Source organism: Gorilla gorilla, chromosome 3 (genome assembly GCF_029281585.2).
Source record: "Gorilla gorilla gorilla isolate KB3781 chromosome 3, NHGRI_mGorGor1-v2.1_pri, whole genome shotgun sequence".
NCBI classification, from domain to species: Eukaryota; Metazoa; Chordata; class Mammalia; order Primates; family Hominidae; genus Gorilla; species Gorilla gorilla.
The window spans coordinates 121,514,639-121,540,388 of NC_073227.2; the positions used below are offsets into that span (position 1 = coordinate 121,514,639).

Below are 25,750 nucleotides of genomic sequence, written 5' to 3' on the forward strand. Positions count from 1 at the left end.
CTTTGAAGGAGTTGGCCTTTAATGTTTAAAACATAAGAAAGAGCATTTCAAATGAATAATTTGTTTCATGCTTGATTATCTGAGAATCTCTTATTCGCCAAATGGTATCCAAATATCCACTCAAACTTTACCTTTTAAAATTAAATGAAAAATATGTAACTAGGATTTTAAAGAGGATAATGAATTTCTACAAATGTCTGTGAGCAAAGCTGAGTTCTGAAACTTGCAGCCTGATTATAATGCTTTGTAAGAAAGAATCAGATTATGCTTATTAACAAAGACCAAAGCAAACATGCATATTACTTCGAGAAAACGGAAAGGGAAACACAAACAATCCTTTGTTTGAAATGAAAACAAATGTCTGCATGTCATTTCAAAAATATTCTTCATAAGCAATATAGGATGTATGATTCTGAGAGCAATTAAAAGAACTAGGTGTATCAAATGCATACCACCAGATGGCATCTTAAATTAGATAGCACATTCAGAGATCGTGAGAGTTAATAACTGTATTTCTGGGAATCAGGTTCATGAATTCCAAGTATATCTTTTCGTATTAAAATATCTGACACAAATCATAAAATCCAGAGAAAACTAACAATAATACTATCTTGAATATGACAAAAATATATGAATCTGAAAAGAAAAGCAGTGAAATAAAATGGTGATCTTGACATCTATTTATATGAAGATAAACAAGTCATTAAAAATAGAGCCACAAGAGCAAAAGAAAACTGGGTTAATCATTTGAGGCTTCCCTTATTTCTATCTAAAATTTTTCTTCCTACTACTCTTCATATTAAAATACAATGTTGTTTCATAAAAATTTCTGAAAAACACTTGATTATCTCATGGATAAGATTTTTTTTCTATCATTGTATAATCAGTATAATCCTACTTTTTCAAAATACATTTTGCTATAAATATTATTTTCATATGATGAAAGCGATGTAAAAATGTAACTTCTTAAGAGTTTGTTATCTCTTTTAGATATGGATTTACATATATGTATATAGTTCGCTACATAGACCTTTTAGGGTTTAATATGAGGAAAAGAACATTGGGCTCTTTTGAAGGCTTTTCCCTACCTCCTCAACAGACTGACTTAGGTATCAAACCATTCCACAGACTTTCATGTTACTTCATAAGGCAATGTTCAGTGATGCTGCTGGCAAGGCAGACAAAATACAGGAGAAGAATAGCTATCTGACCTCCAGGTCAAACACAAAGCCAAGACTGAACTGCCTGAAGGCCTTCTCTCAGGTAATATATTTTCCATTAGCGAGGTGTGGACCTCAAAGCATTTAGTTTATATTTTTAATAATATTACATTTTATATACCAAGACAGTAACTTTACAAAATAGTAAACTAGCTGCATGAAAAATTTATATTCTTTTTCTTTTATAAATCCACTAAACCACAGACTCTTCTGTAAGAAACAACTTCCAAACAGACTTGTGTATTCGTCAAGTATCTCATGTGTCTGTGTCCAAAACGCTCCACTAAGAAGACAGAAATCAATAAAATCAACAAACACAGGAAAACAGAACAGACTAAAAAGATAACTGTTATGTAAATGGTTACACTAACACAAAGAAACACACACATATATAAGCACATACTCTAGAGGTTTTCATATATTTCCATTATATTATTATCATAATTTACTATGTACAAATCAGCTGTACAGTTATACTAAAATTATTTTTAAATAGAATAATATCCACAAAACCATAATGCATGTTTATGTCCTCAGATGTTCAACATTTAGTAGGATAACAGTATGAAACAAAAATATTATTCAGGACAACACAGTTAATGTCATGTTACATATGGTTACTTCCAGATTTAATGACTTCATAAACCTGTAAAATTAACCTCCACCCCCAAATAAAACAGAAATAGACATAGCTGAACTGCTTGGGATTTAATCCCAATTCTGGCACTTCGTAGCTGGGTAACCATAGTAAGACAGACAATTTCACTGAGCTTTAGTTTCCTCATTTGTAGAATGGAACTGATAACAGTACTTTTTTCACAGGGTTGTGTGAACACTAAGAGTTAAAAAGTACAGTGTTTATGATAGTGAACAGCAAAAAAAAAAAACCCAAAAGAACCTAACAAATGTTAGCTTTGAAACAAAAACAACTCAGTTTATCCCCCAAAAAACTATAAAAAATTATGATCTACTGTCACCATAGTGTCATACACAAAAAGAAAGCATTTTCGCTAAAATGAAAATGAAATTTTCACTCTGGATCAGTGAAAATTTTGCATTGGATCGGAACCAGTGACTGGTATTTCAGACTGTTCATTATAGTCCATACATGTTACTGACTCAGAAAGAGAATAAAATCAATGAAGTCTGAAATTATTAGGAACACTTCAGTGAGAAGATGGAATACGGATAAGATTGGAAACATGAGTATAAAAATGAGTATAGCATAGATGAGATTGAAAATATGAGTATTACCTGCGTTGACCAAGGAAAACATCTACAATTTTTTCCTTAAAGTACCTAAGAAAATATTCCTTCCTTATCTGGAGGCATTTCAGTATCACCTGAAACACCACTTCTCTTAAAGCCACGATAGTATTGATTTTAATATATTTTAGCCTTCTCCAAAAGAATTAGAGCATTATTACTGCCAGTGATTGTTTTCAAATTTTAAGAATAATAATTCTGGGGATGTTTACCTTCCTGTGAAAACAACAGGCATTGCTTTACCAAAGGTGCTTAAATATGTCATTATTTGTGAAAAGTACCAATTCATGAGAACATAAAAGGGATGTTAAAAGGGATATGTATACTGCATCTTAAAGTAAAAGTTATTCATGTAACCAGGACGTAACTGTAATGACTGTCAAATGTTTCCCATAGATAGCGCTACATGTTTATTGATGTTAATAGAGTATTACTGATTCGTACACACAAATACTGAATTACTATGGTTCAGCTATTCTTAATAGAATACTGTATTCATTACCACTCAGCTCACTGATACCTGATTTTGAGCCCCTGGCTTACATTTTTTGTTAGATACACTGTTCCAGTAGCAACTTTCTATAGTAAACTCCCCAAGAGCTTGTAAAGAAAAGAACTACGAATGTTTTTTTCTGGGAAAAACTATACACATAAACTCTATGTCCCAAATATGCCAAGCATTCTGTTTCATCCTGCCTGCTTGTATTATAGAAACACACTTTTTATTTAAAATATAATAAATTATAATCAAGTCAAAATAATTTATTTCTTCTACTTCTTGAGGACCCTTCGCATCAGTATTCTTTGCATGTTTTCTTCAGTAATGAGCAGGAAAACATTGTAGTCATGGGAACAAAAGCCCAAGACTTTAACCCTACAATGCAGAAGTAGAATAGTGTAGTATAATAGCTAAGCATAGGATATGTAGATAAATGCCTGTTTAAGGCAAGGTCTTCAGCTTACCCGCTATGAGACTTCAGTTTAAGTTCTTAAACCAATGAATCCCACAGTGTGGTCCCAGATCCAGAGCATCATCATTATCTGGGAACTCAGATACTCAAATTCTCAGGCCCTACTCCAGACCTACTAAATCAGAAACTCTGGAGGCAGAACTCAGCAATCTGTATTTTGTGAAGCCCTACAGGTGATTCTGATCTATGGTCAAGTTTGGAAACACTGACTCCACCTGTCTCCCTTTTCACATTTGTAAAAAGGGTTTCCAAGAACAACCTTGCAAGACCAGAGGTGAACAGATCAAAGGACTCTGGCTCTCATGCAGTCACCTTTTATAATATAATCACTTTTTTAACCAAGGGCTGAAATTAAGGAGTATATGGACATCAAAATGATGTGTGGCTGCCACAGGCTGGGACTGAAATGTGCTGACTTGCCAGCAGTGGGCTGGGTACCAAAATAGGTCTCTGGCTGCAGGACAGGCCCTAAAGATTTGGCCACTAAAATCACAAGTGGGCAAAATGCCCCAGACAAAATATTTTATCTCCATATAAACTAAGGCCACATTGCTTCATAGTGACAAATGACAGTATGAGGAGAATAAACACTGATCTTTTAGGTCCCAGAAGACACCGGATTCCTATCCCTGCTTAACTCTCCTCAGAGTGCAGGCAAGGGGAATTCTCCTAATTGACGTCAGCTGCTGTAAGGGAAGGACTGCCATGACCTTAAACTTGGCCACCAGTCCACTCTCACATCCAGGAACAAAGCCAGAGGGTTCTCCTGGCAACTGCCTGACATGCTAAATGGCAGGCCCAGGCACTGAGGGAATCCTTTGCTGCCCCAGGGACAAATCCCCCACTGCAGGAAACAGACAAACCAGAGAGATTAGCAGTTTGCCCAGCTGATGCTGGCCTATCCCCTCTGCCCAGAGAGCAGAACATGAGTTCTAAATCATTCTATTCAAAAAACCTAAGCTCCCGGTCTGCTTTTGCATTACAAATGAGTGGAATGTTCTCTGCTAAGTGAAAGGAAAACAGGAAAATATGAGAACTTCAGGGAGAAATGTAAATTGGATCCCTGCACAAATCATCTTACTGTTTTCAAGAAGACTTTAAGAGATATTAACGTTTTAAATACAAACTAATCAGATGTTTTAAAATAAACTTGAACACTCATTTTATAAAAGGTCTTGTAATAAAAATAGGATTAAATCCCCCTACCCTGCCATGGCTTCCTTGAACAAGTATGAAAGTTTCCTAATCACCCCACTCTTAAGAATTCCTCCCCACCTCTTCCTACTCATCTCATCCAGGACACTATTCCAGCCACAAACATGATTATGTAACTCTCCTGCTCAAAGATCCCCTCAACCCCCATTCCCTATAGAATGGTATCAGAGTAAGTGCTGGTTATAGAGATTAATATTTAACCCTGGCCTTCCAGCCTCAGTCTCACCCTCCCATCTCCACCCCACCTCTCATACCCTTCTGAAACCCTGCCTTCTCACAGCAAACCTCAAAGAACATGACTAGCCACTTTACAAAAAATACCAGTGGCTTCCATGTGCTGTTATCTCTGCTCCCATCATCCTTCCCCATCTTTTTCACATAGTACAATTTTACTTATCATACGTGATACAATTCAAATATCATGTAATCTGTCAATACTTTCTTGGCTCTCTGCATTCCTTTTGCTGAGTTCTCACACCAGTTTTTAGGTACCTCCATTACAGTTCTTAAAAAACTTATAGTAATTATCTCTTTATGTGTCTGACTCCCTTACCTAGACCTTGGATATTCTATGTCTCATATGTTTTATCATCCATAGCCATAACTTTCAATAAGTTCTCAATGCATATTCACAACAGGTAGGACCCCAGCTATTTAATAGTTTCTTTTACTCAAAGATGAAATGTAATAATCAATGAGCACTGTCAAGGAAATAGTCATTTAGAAGATAGGAACACATTTTGGTTTTAAATTAGCTATATCCACTTGGATACTTCCTAATTTGCTTGAATACACCTAGGTTATACCCTTTAATTTAGTCAACAATTTAATGTACTTATGCTTGGTTAGATATCTGTTTCCATTTTTTCCTGTTATATTCTGAGCCCTTGGAGGGCAAAGACCAGGTCTTATTCACATGTATGTGATATATACCACCTGTACCAGGTAAATGTATAATAAACATTTAATTAAATTGGATTACCAAAATGTGTTGCCTCACTGATTTGGGGCCACAGTTTTTCAACGTTCCATTTGTGTGTTTGCAAGAACACAAAGATAAGTTCAACTACATTTTTTGGGAAAAAAATGTCAAAGAGGAAAAATACTTTTCTTTACAAAATGTCTGCAACACAGAAATAGTCTTCAAATTAAAAATCTGAAACAGCTACCAGTCTAGTCAGCCATGTTAGCTGAAGAAAAAAAAAAAAAACAGAACTGGCCTCATGGCCCCCTTGTCTGGATAAACTTCATCTCTACTCCTATGAAGATGGTTTGCTCACCTATCTAAATCCACACGCTAAATCCGCTTTGTGAGGGCAAGTCCACACTCCTTTACTCCCTCTCCAGACGGACAGATGCAGGGAGTCAGGGGACTAGGCAGCTTCCTGGTCCTTCTGACTTCTCCAAAATAAAACATAATGAATTTTTAGGGGGAAAAAATCCTAAATGAACCCAAACCTTTCATTGCCTTATGAACACTTGAAGAGAAAGTCTTTGTTCATTTTAACTTTAAAAAAATGCTAAAGGAATGAAGGAATATCTAGATTTCCAATAACTAGGACATTAATTCCTCAGTTTTTCTTAAATGGGGGCAAACCATGGCAAATGTTAGTACAACTGTTCTCTAAACATCTGAGACTGAAACATTTTTATTAACAAAAAGTAGGAGGGAAGGACTAGAGGAAAATATGGTAGTGGCTTTTTAATTATAAAATATTGATCACTTCTTTTGAGAGTTTACCTATCTACTACGCTTAATTCTGAATTCCACAAAAGAAGTTATCGGTCAGTAACTTACAGAGTAAGTCTCTGGCTTGACTTACTCACCATTGGTCCAATACTGGGTTAATGCTCCTCGAGCCAATTCCTCCTCTACCTGACCCTAAACATAGTTAATACTTCTGAATTACAAATAAGAAAAAAATAGCATTGCCAGACAAAAATAAAATGTAAATAATGTCAATCTCTCTAGAATGGGAATCATTCAAGATATTTTGATAAAGAAAGGTGTAGTCTGATACTCAAAAGAGCTTATCTCTTTCTTAACAGTCAAATTCAAATATTCATTTGAAGACCAATAATTTTAAAAGAAATTAGCAATCACTAGTATATATGAAATACTTTTAGATGCCCCCTTTATATCAAAAAGAACACTATTCTATGTCTAAATCAGAATAATATTTAAGAGGAAAACATTTTTAGCTTCTTCAAAAATGAAAACCTGCAAATTAAGCAAACTTCATAAAGAGTAGATCCAAAGTCTCTGGTATTAGAAGCTGTATACTATACAATTTTTTTTTCTTTTTTTGAGATGGAGTCTCACTCTGTTGCCCAGGCTGGAGTGCAGTGGCACAGTCTCAGCTCACTGCACCCTCTGCCTCCTGGGTTCAAGAGATTCTCCTGCCTCAGCCATCGGAGTAGCTGGGATTATAGGTGCCCACCAGCACACCCAGCTAATTTTTGTATTTTTAGTAGAGATGGAATTTTACTATGTTGGCCAGGCTGGTCTCAAACTCCTGATCTCAAGTAATCCACCCACCTCGGCCTCCCAAAGTGCTGGGATTATAAGAGTAAGCCACCGCGTCCAGCCCATACAAAATTTTTTGACAATATTTAATTTTTATGGCCTAAGAGAAGCATACTTACACAAAATATGTATCTGACCATAAGAAGTAACAAAACTAAAACACGAAAAAAAAAAAAAAAAAAAAAAAAAAGGCCGGGAGTGGTGGCTTATGCCTGTAATCCCAGCACTTTGGGAGGCTGAGGCGGGCAGATCACCTGATGTCAGGAGTTCAAGACCAGCCTGGCCAACGTGGTGAAACACCATCTCTACAAAAATAGAAAAATTAGCCAGGCATGATGGCACCTATAATCTCAGCTACTCGGGAGGCGGAGGCAGGAGAATTGCTTGAACCCAGGAGGTGGAGGATGCAGTGAGCCGAGATTGCACCATTGCACTCCAGCCTGGTGACAAGAGCGAAACTTCATCTCAAAAAAAAAAAAAAAAAGATATTTTGTAGGGACAAAATGCTACGGGCAAAAGAGAAAAAAATGTGTCCTTCTTCCGAAAGTTCAGTGCTTCTCAAACTTTAATGTGCATCAGAATCACACAGAGGGCTGGATAAGACACAGATTGTTGGGTCTCACCCCAGGTAATGTGATTCAGTAGGCTGGAGTGGGGCCTAAGAATGCACATTTTAACAAGTTTCAAATGGTGATGATGATGACACTATCAGTCTGGGGATCACACTTTGAAAACCACTGTTTTAACTTATACCCTTACTCAACCATTGTGGAAGTCTCGGGATACTTTGTCTAATCTTTCCCAATGAATATCCTGTGTGCCACTTAGTATTTCTACTTACAAACAATATCACTTCTTAAAGTATCACTTCAGAAATCATCACCATCTCTAAGTTGCATTCCACTTCTTAGAGCATTGCAATCTTACAGATATTTAACACATGAAAATATGTCTATATATGTATAATATACTTACTACACTAATGTACAGATTCAACAGTAAAAGATTATGATGAGTAAGGTATTTGACGACTCACTGGTAACTAGGACTTTTGATTTCATGCTATAAACAACAAAATGTGTATACAAGTGGGCAACCTCCTTCCTCAGGACTTACCTGTGACTGGCGCATCAATATCCAGCAAATTTTTTTCCTGTCGAAGAATTGATGCACCCTCCGTTATTATTCTCAATGCAACACTCTCTTCCAGCCTTCCCTCCTTCATAAGATGTGCCTTTAAGATATCCACACGAGGTTTTCCATCATTATCAAACACTTCTTTTGCTGTAAGCCGGTGACTTGGAGGAAATGGAACAGCTGAAAGAAAAAAGGTCTAATTATTACATTAGCCAAAACTCAACAACAAACAATTCAATAACAACCACCAAATATCCATCCTCATCACAAACCAACTAATACAATATTTTTAGGGTGGCTGAATTAAAATATGATCAAGGGCTATCTATCAAAAATTAAGAACTGCATCCTTCCTTTGATTCTAGATATAATGTGATTGCTTAAACAAAATTGATAGTTCTTGTTCATCCAGTACTATCTCTTGCATCTATAATATCCTGATTAAGTTAAAAAGAAAAGGAATGAAAAGCAGTTTTCAGTTCAACAATAATCAACTCTGTGAAAGAAAATAGTCCCTATACATCCAACCATAACCAACTTGTGCAAAGATGGGTCTCCACTAGAAAACAGGCTCCTCTACTGGGACTAGAGGAGTGGGAAGAGGTCTACCCAACCAGATTTGCTGCTCTAACTAGAGTCAGATCTGAGATAACTAATCTACTCACTGTATAAGAAAACAGCAGGAATCTAAAAGCAAAAAGGCAAAAGTGCACTGACTACTGATAAGGAAATCAGGATTTGCAGGTGAGTGTGTATGCTCTCACTGAAGGGACCTCCTTAAAAGTGAAAGATCAGGATGTCAGGGACGAGATACAGGTATTTTTAAAAATGACACAATGACAAAGTCCAATTATTGCTCAGGCTTGGAAGCAATCATTCTCTCTTCCACTCACCCGCATCTTCTTAACAGCAAGAAGCTCTCTTGTAGCTAATGCCTTCCTCTACATTTGTGAGTACATTCATTCACTCATTCCGCCAGAGGACATTCACTAAACTCCTCTAGCTTGCCCTGCATCCAAAAGCTCTATGGTCAGAGATGGTACCACAAAGGTTAAATTTGCAATAAATGTCCAAAAAGCCATTTAAAAACTCATTATTTCTCTGTTTCACATGACGGTTCATTCACTGGACAACTAGAAGTATCTGGCAAGCAGCAGAAACATCATCCCATGTATCTTTCATGTGCCGTGTGCATTAGGAAACAGACATACAGCATCTCCACTGGATGACTCCTCTCTCAGGAGAAGCACTTGATGTTAACGGAATAAACTTGGCCCTCTCCCTTCCTAAAAGTGTCTCTCAAAGAAGCAAGACTTACAGGAGACCTAGGCTAAAAAATTGTGTTAATCTAATGGCATAGATTTGTAATCCCGAGTGAAATTATAACTAAGAGAAAAGAAAAACTGGGAAATGAACCTGTACAGATGGATGCAAGCATGATTTTCTGGACAATCCAGCCACATCTACTTCACTATGCTGTCATATTGAAGCAGTCTTGGCAGATTTGGTGGCTGAGCAGGAGGCTTTTGTGGTCGGACAAACCTGGGTGTGAACCTTGCACTCTGCACACTCACCAGCTTATGACCTTGAGCAGGTTAAATAACCTTCTTTGGCTCCAGTTACCTCACCTGTGAAGTGAGGATTACATCTATCTGAGGATTGTTATACTAACTAGAGTAAATAGTAACAGTAGTAGCTAATATTTATAGAGTATTTATTTTATGCCAGGCATCGTTTAGGTAATAAAATCAGAAACAACAATAAAACTGTAAGATGAGTAAGGCATACATACATGTGTTTATATATAAACTTATTTAGCCCCCGTAACATTACTGTGCAGGAGAAACCTGAGGCTCAAAAATATTAAGCACCTTGCCCAAGATAATTATCTAGTGATTTATGTGTATAACTCGGTGAGTTTAAACCCCAACAGTCTGATGCCAGAATACCTGTAACAAATAAACTACATTACTTCCCAGAAAGTACTTGATAGGGCTTAGTAAGTAAAAATGATTAATAAATCACTTCTTAGAATTGAAATTCTAATACTGAGAGATATTTATTTCTCACAAATACTCCTTTTATTTTCCAAAAGTTATTTTGAGTAGCTTATAGTACAATAGATACATAATACAAAAACAAAAGACAAAATGTATAATGCCAAAGAATAGTAAATAATAAAAGAAATCTGAAGATTAAACAAGGAGGGGAGAAAAAGAGGAAATTAGGTCATTAAATTTGAGGCATTTGGGGGTTATTCTATTTTTTTTCCTCTGCTCTCCCTGCTTTTCCTCGCTTGACTGATAGAGTATGCTTGTTAGGAAAACATGTAGATGTTTTTCAACAGCCACATTTCTTTATGCAGGTCTTTATGTATGTTTTGAGATTAGAAAATATCTTACCTGGCAACTCCCCAAAATTCCCCAGGCTGTAGACCATGAGTCAAGATATGGGCTGGGGGCTATAAAGGGGTAAACTTCAAAAGGATGCTTGTGGTAAGGGCAAGAGCTGAATTTTTAAAAAATGATTTTCCAAGGTGTTTTAGGCAACAGTGAAGGTTTAAGTGGCTCTGCATAACTGTCAGGCAAGAATCACAGGAGCACAGAAGGGAAGGAGGCTAATATATTGTCAGGCAGATAAAAGCAGTGGGTCTCTGCCACACATGCACTTGCTGGCCTGATTAAACTTAAGATAGATCACAGAATTAAATCTGAAAGTGCCAAAGCATTTACGAAGGTGAGAGGCAACAGGAGAGCACCCCAGGGAGTGCCTCACCTTCATGAATTAGTCTTTCTCCAAGTCCCTAGACTCCATCCAAGGCCAAGATCACTGCAATAACAGATGCTCCACCCTCCACTGCAGATCTTTTACCTTCCAGTAATTGCTAATCCTAAGGTAACTGGCTAAGGTAAAGACACCTGCTCTGAGATATTGGAGCTGGTTCCAAATAAACAGGGGGGACAAAGGAAAGGAAAAAGGCCAATCAGAGGGCTCTATTTCCAATTGGATGGAAGGGATCCTGATGAGATGGGGCCCTTTACCAGTTAAACAGATGGCAAAGCCTGCAGGGAACCAAGATGAGCAGTAACGATGCCAAAGACTGAACACAGAGATGCCGCCAGCCAGTGAAAAGTTTTCTAGGACAAAAAATAAGACTGGGCTAATATTTGTGCATTTGTGCACCTTTTGGCTTCATAAAAAGCATACCAGCCTTACAAAGGTCACATTTATTTGCTTTCTCTATTCACCTAGAATCCTACATGAAGACCTGTGCCAAATACTGAGCAAAAACTATTTAGACCAAAGAATCCAATCAGCTTGGAAAACATTTATTTAATTAATTCATTGTGAAAGTTGCTACGCTTAATATAACAAAATTGGATTTCCCCTTCCTTCCTTTGCTTTGAGTCTTACAACAAGTTGCTTTCATTGATACATGAGCAGGCCAGGACTAGAGAAATTACGTTTGTGCACATTAGTAAAAATTCAGAAAAAGCTGTTGATATTTGGGCTGGCTCTTTCCAAAACAATTTTTTTTGTAACTGCCTGTAAACACAGAATATAGTGCTAAGACTTCTTAGAAGCATCCTAAAAATAGATAGAAACCTTCTCAGCTTTCTCTACTTCACAATTCCCACTCAATGCCACTTTTTTCCTCAAATTAATAAAACAGCAAAGTAGATAAAATCTGGGACATGTAAGTCCTTGACTGACTCCTAACAGAAAACATCACAGAAGGCTTTAAAGGCAAACAACATATTGAGCTAGGATTATGTTCTCATGTCATTGACTGTGGAAATCCGGCAGAGACTGATTTTCAAGGGTCAATGACATGAAATTGTTTCTTTTTCTATCTGCTGTTTCCAGCAGAGAGTTTATCTATCTGATACGGAGAAAGGTTGCTAGTCTACCTATGAACCAAACTCATATGCTTCCCATATTGGCATCTATATAACTATTATTAAAGCTGTTGTCAGTTATACATTTACCAGAGAGAAACACATTTCAAGTCACAAAAACCCTGCAGCCAGAGTAATCCTAGCCCTCATTCTGGCTGACTATGGGAACTACATCTCAGAAAGATCCAGGGATCACTTTCTGAGTTTGAGGGTAGGTTAATTTTAGACCACAAACATGTGTTCAGTAGCATAAGTGATCCACTATCACTTTGGGGTAGTTCCAGGTATCTAGGATTTCTGCTTCTCAGCCACTAATGAAGGGATTCCACTATTTAATAGGAAACATCTGAGGGTCATTGCTATGGTGACACCTTGACTGGAAGATGGTCAGTGAAAATACTAGTGGGATATGTAACTTTTTAAAATACTGTATCAAGCCTTCTAAATCCAGTCAATTTGCAAAGACATTGCATCTGTCATGATTGAATCACTGGTGTGGAGACTGTTTGAGGGAAAGAATTAAAATGGCATTTTCTGTGCCTTTACTTATATGGTATCAATCAGTAGATCTCAATCTGGACTTCACATTCATGTAACCTGGGATGTATAAAAATATGCCAATGCGTATTTTTAAGTATCAGAAACAGGCTACCTACTGCCTCACCTCTTCCTGGAGTAGTCCTATAAATGCTGACAAAAAAGATTCAAGAGAATATTTAGCCTAGTGATCTGTTGAGCCTGTATTTTCCTCCTTTTTTTCCCCCCTCAAACAAAATTATGCCAGGAAACATAAGTATATCCAAAGGAGAAAGGGATTAAAGCAGTGTGCCTCCTTTCTCCTCGATGATGGCTGCTAAGGAGTGCTTACACAATCCTGGTGCTTTCTGGAGCAAAACTAGAAAACTCCCAATCAAGACTGACACTCTCATACTAAATAAAAGGAAGTGAAGTCCAGAGAGAGGATGAGTGAATCATCCAGCGTCAAAGGATTAGTCACTAGCTAGCCAAACTAACACTAAGGTCTCCTGATTTCCATTCCAGCACTTTACCCTCTATATTTACAAAATATTGTACTGACTAGTCACATATGGCTTTTGACTACTCAAAAAATAGCTACTCCAAACTGAGATATGCTGCAAATCCACAGTTAGCACTGTATTTAGAAGACTTGATACAGTATTTTAAAAAGTTAAATATAAAATTCATATTTTAATATTGATTTTATGTTGAAATAATAATATTTAGAACATATTGGGCTAAATAAAATTTGTTACTAAAATTAATTCCAACTATTTCTTTTTACTTTTAAAAAATATGTCTACTAGAACATTTACAATTGCTTATCTAGCTTTCTTTTACTGGACAGTAGTATTCTAGACCCTGCATCCTTCTAAGTAAATGAGAACAAGGTGAGTGGAAATTAAATTTCTTAGCCTTTCTTCTTTCCCAACTTCGGTTTAATTTCTACAAAACCTCAACCTATTTCAAAACTGGTTGCACACTGAGAATTGCTTTTTTAAAAGATGATGCCCATGCCCTATGTCTAGAAATTCTGATTTAACTGGTTTAGGGTAGGGCCAGGGCATTGGCCTATTTTTACCTAATCCCAGGTTACACAAATATGAATTCCAGATTGAGATCCACTGATCCATACCATAAGTAAAGGCATACAAAATGCTGGGCACTTTAATTTTCCCTCTTAACAAGCTCCACACCAGTCAATCAACCACAACAGATGCAATGTCTTTGCAAGTCCAGACACATTTATTTCATCCCTCTCTGTAACAAGGACATGTACAGGAACAGCTCTTGTCCCATATTTCATGTGGCTACTGTGTGAACAAGGACTGTCAAAGATACTTATGTCAGCACATGTTAAGAGAACAGCTTAAGCATATCACATGTCAGACACAGCTTAAAACACTTTCTGGCCTGACCTCCTTAGACTGGAACACCATCTATTCCCCTGTGGACATTTGTGTATGTCACAGTCCACCATGCTAATCAAACTATATCAATGAATCAATCAATCAGCAGCACCTATTAGGCACCAACTATGCACTGTATCCCATGCTAGGCAGTGAGAGGAGCAGGAAGAAATGGGCCACAGATAACAAACATAAGCCAACCCAAGCTCTGAAGAGCTTACCAGGTGGTATAATTATTAGTTTTTGCTTGAGATAGTTGGCAAAGTGTTAAACTGCAAAACTAAAGAACAAGTTTAAAGACGATGAGAAAAAAATATATAAGTAGTAAGAAAAAATTGTGTCTCTCTATCCTAAGGTTATGTCTGAACTCTTGGAAACTCTTTGATCCAGTTGCACATTTCTCTTGTTTAAAGTATATTATAAATATTTAATTTTTTAGATGACTCCAGGAGATGAAGTTCTGTTTTTAACTTATGAAAAGTAGAATATGTCTATTGTAAAATATACACCAGTTGAAGTATAAAAAGTAGCTCCATCACCAAAATACGTGAATTCTGATTCTACTTCTGAACAAAGAGTAAAGAGATATGTAAGTACTAAGGAGTTTTCACTGAATTTTATTTGGGTTCTAATATTGAGCAATTAGGTTTAACTTATATTCTTCTAGATTAAAAAAAAGTATATCAGTATGGGGGATATGTGTTTATTTATGCACAGAATGGATATTCTGGATGCAAAGATACACAAAACATGCTGTCTGGGAGAGAGAGCTAAAAATTAACCACAGCTAGCCCCTAAGAAGAACTGTAAGAACATATTTATTAGGGTTCTACTTATGCTACTCCTTCAGACACTCATCACTTGCGTGTTTGAAAGTCTTTCACTTTTATTATAGATATTAATTCCCTTCAAAAAAAATACATACGGCCATCTCAAGTGTGGTTAAATATTAGACTTGTAAACAGAAATATCCAGTTACAATTAAAATTTTTAAAAATGATTTTTTCAAAGATCTATAAATAAAAACACAACTTAGTAATTTACTGGTTTTTTTTCCTGCTGCTATGATGACTTCTTCTATCCTTGTCAGAAACCTCCTTACTCACCTCCTCTAAATACTACTATACCAGTCCTGAGCCTTCATATGTATTCAGTTGTTAGATACAGTATGAGTCTTGATCATTTTGCTAGCAGATTGAATACCTCATTTGAATGCTCACTGAATGTTCACATAAAAATATAGCAAAATAGTATCTTACATAACATACCAATGTGTTAAAGGGCATTATGGTACTCAAAGCACTTATTGAAATAAGCATTCTTCTTTTCTCTCAGGCTTACAGAATATATATTATACCCAGGACTTTTTGAGATTAAATCTGAAATGTGCTACAAGCAATTATTTAATAAAGATCAGACTAATTAAATGAGTTATTCCTCAGCCGGGTGCGGTGGCTCACTCTGGTAATCCCAACACTTTGCGAGGCCGAGGTGGGCGGATCACGAGGTCAAGAGATCAAGACCATCCTGGCCAATATGGTAAAACCCTGTCTCTACTGAAAATACAAAAATTAGCTGGGTGTGGTGGCACATGCCTGTAGTCCCAGCTACTCAGGAGGCTAAGGCAGGAGAACTACCTGAACCCGGGAGGCGGAGGTTGCAGTGAGCTGAGTTCACACCACAGCACTCCAGCCTGGGCGACAGAGCAAGACTCCATCTCAAAAAAACAAACAAACAAAATTATTCTTCAACTATAAGGTATTAATAATTAATTAGAGAAAATAAGTACCTGAGCAGGACAGAGCTTCTTTTATTATCTGAATTTCAAAATAGTTTTTAAATGTTTATGTATATATATTTAAATATACTTATTTATGTATATCTATTCTTTATCCTTCCCATGTACAGATTTTCTCATGCTCCTTCCACCACATATTCTTGAATCTAAGGATTCAAGGACACAGAAATGAGTGACAGTCCACAACTTCCTCTGCATGCAGTCTTGAGAAGTTCTATCACAACACTACTTTAATTTTTGATATTTTGGTTACTTCATTACAATTGCAAATGGCTTATATAATGAATTATGTAATAATGATTCAACACTGAAGATTATTTGAAAAAAGTTATTTTAATGGTTTCAAAATATTTCAGCATTATTGATAAGTTTAAATAAAAGCTGATTTTTAAAAATTTATTATTAATTTTTTAGACAGGGTCTCCCTCTATTGCCCATGCTGGAGGGCAGTGGTGCAAACACAGCTCACTGCAGCCTCAACCTCCTGAGCTCAAGCAATCCTCCCACCTCAGTCAACCTCCTGAGCTCAACCAATCCTCCCACCTCAGTCTCCTGAGTAGCTGGGACCACAGGTGCATGCCACCACACCTGACTAATTTTTTTAATTTTTTGTAGAGATAAGGTCTCATTATGTTACCTAGGCTTGTCTTAAACTCCTAGGCTCAAGCAATCCTCCTGCCTTAGCCTCGCAAAGTGCTGGGATTATTGGCATGAGCCACCACACCTGGCCCTGATTTTTTTAATGTTGTTCAAAATTTAAAAGTTATACACACAAGTAGGCCGGGCTCAGTGGCTCACGCCTGTAATCCCAGCACTTTGGGAGGCCCAGGCGGGCGGATCACGAGGTCAGAAGATCAAGACCATCCTGGCTAACACGGTGAAACCCCATCTCTACTAAAAATACAAAAAATTAGCCGGGCATGGTGGCGGGCGCCTGTAGTCCCAGCTACTCCGGAGGCTGAGGCAGGAGAACGGCGCAAACCCGGGAGGCGGAGCATGTAGTGAGCCCAGATGGCACCACTGCACTCCAGCTTGGGCGACAGAGCAGGACTCCATCTCAAAAAAAAAAAAAAAAAAAAAAAAAGTTATACACACAAGTCCAGTGATTGACACATGGACAATGCCAATCACAAATTATTGCATACATGGGCATGATAAAAGCAAAATTATATTTACTGATTTTGAAATATATGCTATCGAATGTTTAGATTAAACTTAGAATTATAAATATTAAATGTCTTAATTTATAAGTTTAAGTCAAATACTTAAAAAATTTAAATATATAATTGAAGAATTGTTATTTTATACGAGTCTACAATGTTTTTTAAATTTCTTTAAAAATATATATATATTCAGGTACACCATGAGGTGCCCCAACTATCTTGGATCTCCATACTAGATGAAATTATTACAACAATATTTTCAGCAAATGATATTTATACTAATCCCCAGAATAGCAAACTAAAGAAATGCACGAAATTCTCCTCACTGGGATGAATTTAAAGAGAGAGGCTTTTTATTTATACATTTATTTTTTGGCCTTGAACATTTACTCTCTTCTCCAGAGAAAAATGCCATAGGAGAATAAGAAAATCAAGAAACAAACAAGAATAGATACTTTAAGACTAGATGAATTTATTTCTCAAGTGAGCCAGTCCCTTTAAACATGATAATTATTCCTTAGAAATGAGGAGTACCCAGGGATTCTGAAACTTTATTTAATCCAGGTACATTTTTAAAAATTTATTTATTTATTTATAATTAAGCTCTGGGGTACATGAATCCAGGTACATTTTACCACTCAGAAATCCTCAACTCAACAGCCTAAGTAAGACATGAAATATAAGGAAGGACTTTAGCTATTGAGTTGAACTACTCGACAGTTCTTTAGTCACTATAAATTTTAGAAACCTTTGTATTAATAAACCTTACAAAACATAGTACTTGCCTTCTTAGTCCTCAATCCTAAACTGGTAAGTTGATAGGAAAAAAAAAATCTATTCCCACCCATAACTTGTTCCTTTTACCTTCTTCATTCAACTCTATGGGCCAACACATTTTCCATGCCCACATGCCCACCTACCATCCCCATCCTCTGTGGTTAAAACACCTATAGGCATCAAAATCATTTTATTTAATGAACTGACTTTCTCTTCTTTCAAAGGGTCTTAATAAAATGGCAAACATATGTCCCAAATGATATCAAATAACGTAAGTCTTAAGTGACAATTTAAGAATGTTAACCATTTTTGCATGTAAAAGGTGATCCATTAAAAAATAATAAATCCAGCATACAGCATCTTGTATCTGTGACCACAGTGAAGCAAAGATTGAAATATTTTGCCTGACAGTCACCCCCCAGAGAGCCAAGGGCAGGAGCTAAATTCCCAGGTGTGCATATAATTCCCACCTGCTCTGGCTCAATATGCCCTACTCTAGATGTAGGCTCTAGAGCAGGCTGCAGCAAAACATCAGGCCCTCTGGGTCTTTCCACGTTTCAGTAATGCTTACACTGTTTGCTTCATTCTGATGACCAGACCTGTTCTCATCCACTGTCTGCGGTTCACCATTTCTAAGAACCACTTACTCATCTGAATAACACAGAAGCATGCAGGAAGTTCCAATTCTCTGCACCTCTAATGTTCACTCCCCAAATCATAATCTTCACACATCTATTTAAAAATTGGAATGTCTTAATGACTACCACCTACAATAATATTCTCTCAAACTTCATTTTCAATTGTTTCATTTATCTTTAAAGTGAACTTGACAATTTTGGTTTAAAAATCAAACATGCATTTTTTAATCCAGCAAATGGAAAATTAACAATTTCATAATAAAGCTACAACAAACTGCATTCCTTTCCTCAAAAAAGAACCACTCTTGGGAGATAATTTGCATCCATATGTAAGGTAAATTTTGTGCATAAAAGAAACTTTCAAGTAATTAAGGAAAGAGATTGCTGGAATTATAATGCCAGTTGCAAATTTACAGGTAACATCAAATCTCACTCCAACCAATGAGTCAATCAATGATCACTACTCAAAAAACAGAATAATTAAGTACAAGGATTAACAATCAAGTCCCATTGAGTGTCTAGTCCAGTACTCTGGCATTTGATATGTGTTTTTGAGTCAATGTAAGAAAGGACTGTCTCTTCCCCATCTCACTCACAATTTATTTAATATTTCTGTGGTACTAGAAGCAATCTAAGAAGACAGAATAGAAAATAAAATGCCTTGTTCAGATCTAAAAGTATGTAATTATAAAAACGATAGTCAATAGCCAAAACAACAGAACACTGAAACCTTCAGTTAGTAAATGTAAATGTCTTTTAAGTAGCCATTAGAGTAAAGATACCATGGATGCCACATGGTGTGGGTGAAGCTGGCGGCCCATATCAAAGAGTAGACAGACAGATGTGATCAAAAGTGAGCAACAGATAGAAAACTGAAAAGGGACAAGAAAAAAAAATTGCAAACATTTTGAAAAACTAAATGATTTTCATCGCATATGTGAATGCAGGGTCACAAATAAATCTGTTGTTATTTATGATGCAAAATTAGCCCTGTAACAATAAAAATAATGTTACATCAGTACAACAGTGCCCCACTGCTAACATCCTAAAACACTATCACATGGGATTTCAGAAAGCAGTTCAAATATTTCCTTTAAAGGAACATTTTCCTAGTTTATAAGAATGCTATTAATATACATTTATTGAAGTATGATTCAATTAAAAAGACATTTTTAATTGCTAAACTTGCAATATCCAAGACTTAATAGACTAACACTTTCTCAGCAACTCAAGAGTCAGAAGTAGTTCAGGGGGACAAAGGCCTCCTTTTCCCTTCTTTTCAGTGTCTGCATGACAGGCTACCAGTCAAAGTGAATCCAAATCTTACCAGTAGACACAAATGAAAACTTTATTGAGAAATACAGCTGTTAAGAGTAGCTAAAAAGTAGGCTGGGCACAGTGGCGAATACCTGTAATCCCAGCACTGGGAGGCTGAGGTGGGCAGATCACTTGAGGTCAGGAGTTCAAGACCAGCCTGGCCAACATGGTGAAACCCCGTCTCTACCAAAAATACAAAAGCAGCCAGGCATGCTGGCAGGTGCCTGTAATCCCAGCTACTTGGGAGGCTGAGGCAGGAGAATCACTTGAACCTGGGAGGCGGAGGTTGCAGTGAGCCGAGATCACACCACTGCAATCCAGGCTGGTGACAGAGCGAGACTCCGTCTAAACAAAAAAGAAAAAAAAAAAAGAGTAGCTAATAAATAGAGTATCTAACTCAGCCTAAGCACATATATAATGGCAAGCAGAATAATGTTAATTCCCATGATATATGACTTTGGTTCCCCAAAGCATCCAAAAAGCTTCACTTCCATAAGTTTTTCACTATCCAGATTAAACACACTCATTTAGGCATGATGGGCAGTCATTTAGGCAGCACTGTAAGTGCCTTCATTCAAGTTTCATATATGGAAGTCACAACTAGCAGACTAGAAATACACTATTTTTTATTATCACATAATTTAAAATCACTCGCTGGCTTAAAATTCTAACTCAAGAAATAATCATGATTAAATGTAGAACTACTAACAGGTTAATATAAATGTAAGATATAGGATATGTTAAGTGAAAAGTAATCACACACACACACACACACACAATCAGATGATATAAGTGTGTGCTACTCGAACAATGGAGTTGTATTTTGTTTTGAAGTCCCTTGATACATGATAATACTCCATTTATTCAGCGCTTTGGTTCCCATTGTTCTCAACAACCACAGTGCAGTTCCACACCTAGAGCAATGGTGAGAAACCTCACCACAAAATCCATGTCCTTTATTCCACAGGAGGAAAATGGAGCCATTCTTACCACACTAAATACAAAGGGATGCTGGCATGGCATAATTGAGTGTGCATATATTCAGTTCTATATTTCACGATAGTCCTAAGGAACATCATGGAATATCCGTGATGGTATACATTCCACATTTCACAAATATCTTTTATTACAGATTGCTAGACAATGCTCTCTGTTACAAAGAAAGAGAAAGGTGTAATACAATTTCAATATACTCTCTTTAAACAGAATTTTAAATAATTTTAAAAGATACATGTCTTATTTGATTTCAGTGAAATATATCATTTCTTGTTTATGGCATATAATTGAAGGTTTATATACACTGTCAGTTCTTTTCTGGAATATAATTCAAATCAGTAGAAGGTTCTCATTCCCAAAAGAGTGAATTCAGTAATTCATAATGAAACAAAATATTCTTTGATTTGCTAATACTCTTTATATCGGGTTTATTTTCTTAAATGATAGTAGGGTACATGCACTCATTACATATTGGAGGAAGAAAAATCTCACATTGTACTCATTACATAAATGGAAACTATGTAAAAGCAACTTTCCTTTATAAAGACAAAGGCAGAAAATATAGAAACTTCTACAATCGCTTTTCTGATATTCTTATTCTTCAAAACAAACTGTTCAATAGTTCATGATTTTTGAGAATATTTATATTTGTAATTATTAGAAAGAAATAATTTATACTTCCATAATAGAGATTTTAACAGTCCAAAATGCAATAAAAGTTCAATAATCAAAGAAATAAGGAGAAAATAAACAATTTTTTATGATTTGAGGAATATAAATTTGAGTTCAACTAACCAAACTGCCAAGTTACATTGCATTTTTTTAAAGCAAAATCCTAAATAGCATGTGAGTTTTACTAGAGCAATTTCCCAAAGGTATTGGCAATACTTATTCCCTACATAGCCAAGGGGGACCCAATTATTACTCTCACACCAAATGATAAACAAAACAAACAATAATCAGTCACCCAACCTCTTCTAAACTCCCTTACCACTAGACTGTAATTACCCTGGGGATCGCCATGCTCAAGAAAGAAAAAAGTATGTCCTAGAAGCAAAGACAAAATTTTGGATCAGAATCACGACAAGAAGCCATTTAAAGTACAATTTTGAATGTAAGACTGATGTATTTTATTTATGCACATAATTTTCCTATTCCAGATGCTGCTATACAAATAAGAAGTGTACATGAATAGACACAGAATGATGTGGATCACTGTAAAGATAGCCTATGTACCGGCCACAAGGTCTACCATCACTTTTGTACTCAAGCAACAAAAAAAAGAAAAACATAGAAAACGTCATCACAATAATTAGGGATATGTTAAGTAAGTCATCAAGAGCCCACCAAAATTAGATTTTGTTAGTGACTGAAGAACAGGTATCTAAAGAAAGTGAAATACTTTTAAATATTATTAAAAGAAAACACATAGAGCACAAAACAAATACAAAGTAAAGAAAAATTACAGAACTTCAGAAAACTAGTTATTACAAAAAAGGATAAGCAAAGCTGAGTAAAGCATCGAATAAAGGGTTTAGGAGATTGTTGAAATTTCATCGCAATTTTATGTGTTGCACAAATTTCTGAGAAGAAAGGCCATAATTTAATAGATTCTCAAAAGAGTCCATGACCCAAAGAGGCTAAAGTCCACTCCACCAAGCTTTCCTCACCATTACCATAGTAACCATCTAGTCTGGTTCCTCAGTTACCCCGTCCGGATTATTATGATAATGACCATACTATTTCTCCAAGTTCCCAGTTATCTCACCTTAATCCACCTGATCCTCAAACTCTATGGTCTGGCTATAACCAATTACTCAGTACCCCAACTATTCCAGGCAATTTCAAACATTTCTTCAAGCTTTTCAGAGACAGTAAGGTGAAGGAGTTAAAAGTACGAACTCAGAAGCCAGACTGCCTAGGTAAACCGTATCATCTTGAGCACATTATTTAATTGTTCTATGCTATAGCTGAAGATTAAACAAACTAATATTTGTAAGGTGCTTGGCCCATTACTGGCACAACACAAACTTCACAAGTATTCCTTATGATTAACAACTACCTTGTTTTACCTCCTTGGCCACACATCCTAATCATCCCTATTCAAATAGCACAACTTCTCAAAACACAAAAAGCCTGCTCTCCATCCAAATCCACCACAACCTTGAGTACTAAACACTTCATAAAAATATATTTTGATTACCAAAATACAGCATTCTTTAGTTTGTTTTGTGTTTATTTCTTTGTCTTTAAACATAAAACATTCGCTGCCAGTATTAATTTTTACTCTTACAAGGCAGCCTACAAATCATTAGACAAGTTCTCTGCGAAGTTCAAAAAAAGTTTACACATCTGTAGTTATGTTCTTAAATATCATCCAATTTCATGTTCTAATTTTCTAGTTGAAGAAACAGGCTCAAAAAGAGTAAGAGTAGTAATTATAATAACAATGAAATGATAAAATGTTAAGTAAATATATACATATAAATTGTTTAGAACAGTATCTGAGATGTAGTCAATTGTTACGCAGATTTACTTCACTGAATTTTCACAACAGTCTTGTGATTTGGGTACTGTTATTCTACTTTTTATATTCCAAAACCCAGGCACAAAGAAATGAAATGACTTTGCCAAGATCGCACAGCAAAGAAGCAGGGGAAGCCAGGGCTCACATCAGGCCTCTGCTTTGGGGCTGTGCTTTTAACCCTTGCTATCCCCTCCCTGTAGATAAGTGACTCATCCAATGATCCAAAGGTAATCAAGGGAAGAACCCAAAGTACACATCCAGTTCTCCAGATTTCCCTGAATCATGCTCTTTACTTTTGAGTTCACTATTCCCTACCCAGAGTGATGGGCATAGAACGCATTAAAAAAAAATTTGTCTAGTGATTTACTAGTATATGATTCACATCTCACCACATAATTTTCTAAATGCAATAATGTTTATTCTGCATGCACAGTTTGCTCCTTGAATATCTTATCTGGCTCTTCTGCCTGCTTAATTTAATTGCTCCCAGCCTTAAAAGAGACCAAAATGTTACAAGGAACAACTGGTTCAGTATTCAGCTTGTAAAAGGTACATATTTTTTGTTTTAATTTAATTTTTGATGAGTTGGTCCAGAGATAAATGAGTCCCTCAAAGTTATTTCCACGTATGAACACTGAGCTTGGGTTCTACACAAAATAAATACTTCCCATCAATGCTAGCTGTTCCCTCTCAGATTGGCCTGTGATTTTGTTTAAAATGTGCCTCCTCTGCCTTTACTCTTTAAAAAGCATGTTAGTTAACCTGCTGTTGAGAATTTCCAGCAACACAGAGCAGAAACTGAGCTCTACATGCAACAAACTGTCATGGTTATTGTTTTGATTTATCTAATTGCCTATCTTCACATAATAGCCTTAATAGCTGTGTGTCCTTGAGAAAATTTTTAAGAAACCAGTTTCATCACCTGTAGAATGGAGACAGTAAGTAATACTTACTAAAGAAGCTACTGAAAGGATTAAATGAGACCACACTTGCAAAAGTGCTTTGTGCAATACTGGTGTGAAGTATGAATTCAAATTTGTTTAACTTATATATTCTTAATTATTTGTCATTATTCTATTTCAGTGAATTCCCACAGGATTTCTTTTATTCGACATGCCTGTATTTTGGGGTATACTTGAAAACTCTCATTTGGCATATATATATCACAAAAGCCCTAAGTATTAAGTAAATGCTTATACCATCTAATTGGTCTAACAGGATGGAACTTATCTGGCAACTGACAAAGATAGCCTCAACAGCGAGACCATGTCCTTTGCAGGAACATGGTTTGAGTTGGAAGCCATTATCCTCAGCAAACTAACACAGGAACAGAAAACCAAATAGGCCATGTTCTCATTTATAAAGTAGGAACTGAATGATGAGAACACATGGATAAATGTGCGGGAACAACACACATTGGGGCTTGTCAAGGAGGGTGTTGGGGGAGGGAGAGCATCAGGTAGAATAGCTAATGGACCCTGGGCTTAATACCTAGGTGATGGGATGATCTGTGCAGCAAACCACCATGGCACACGTTTACCTATGTAACAAACCTATGCATCCTGCACATGTACCCCTAAATTTAAAAGTTGAAGGGGGAAAAAAAGAACAAAAAAGATTGCCTAAAGGTGGTTGTCTAAACAAGAATTTTATTCATTATCATGGGCAAATAGGAGAATTTTATTATGAGTATAATGTGTCTTTAGTGGAAGGCTCAAAGCAGCAATTAAAAAAACTACTGGGCTTTTCCAAGAATATTTATGTATACGGCAGTATTTCCCAACTATAATTCTGGTTTAATAGATGTTTTATTAAAAAAAAAATCTGGGTGGGCAGGAGCTCCAAAACATCTATATTATAAACAGTTAAATTTATTTATTTATGGCAAGTTTTCTTAGCGATCTGAATAACCTATATGTCTGGTTGGTATCTCAGAGGATAATCAATCATGCCTCATTTCCCAACATTTTTCCTATAAAACTCAGTCCTCCTGACACATCTTAAAGTATGTCTTCAGAAAGTACACTATAAACAAATAGCTAATCATTTTGACAAACTGAGTTAGTTCATGCAAACATGAATGTTCTATAATAGATACCATCAGTAAAACTAGCCAGAAATTTTAATCAGTCATAAATATGATAGTTTTTTTAAGGAAAGGACATACTATACTTGTTCATCAGTTTGAAAAAAGTTAAAAAGTTTCTTATTCCTGATTTCTATTAAGTCATATGTGCACCATACTATGAAACAGTGTATGACCATGCAATAAAAGTTAATATCCTTTAACCTATAATGCACACAGTGTTTTCTTAATAGTATGTGACTGCAGTCGTATAATACTGGTTTAAGTCAAATATGATTTGAAGAT

At 36.2% G+C, this 25,750-nt stretch overlaps 1 protein-coding gene across 3 annotated transcripts in view; it reads right to left on the reverse strand.

Moving 5' to 3' along the window:
* The window catches only part of PPP3CA (protein phosphatase 3 catalytic subunit alpha), a 324,214-nt gene that overhangs the window by 164,262 nt on the left and 134,202 nt on the right, over positions 1 to 25,750 (reverse strand). For all 3 annotated transcript variants that reach the window (XM_055385444.2, XM_004040196.5, XM_004040195.5), the window contains exon 2: positions 8,316 to 8,516. In XM_055385444.2, coding sequence (XP_055241419.1) covers positions 8,316 to 8,424 — 109 coding nt within the window. In that variant the 5' untranslated portion in view covers positions 8,425 to 8,516. The remainder of the gene's footprint in view (positions 1 to 8,315; positions 8,517 to 25,750) is intronic.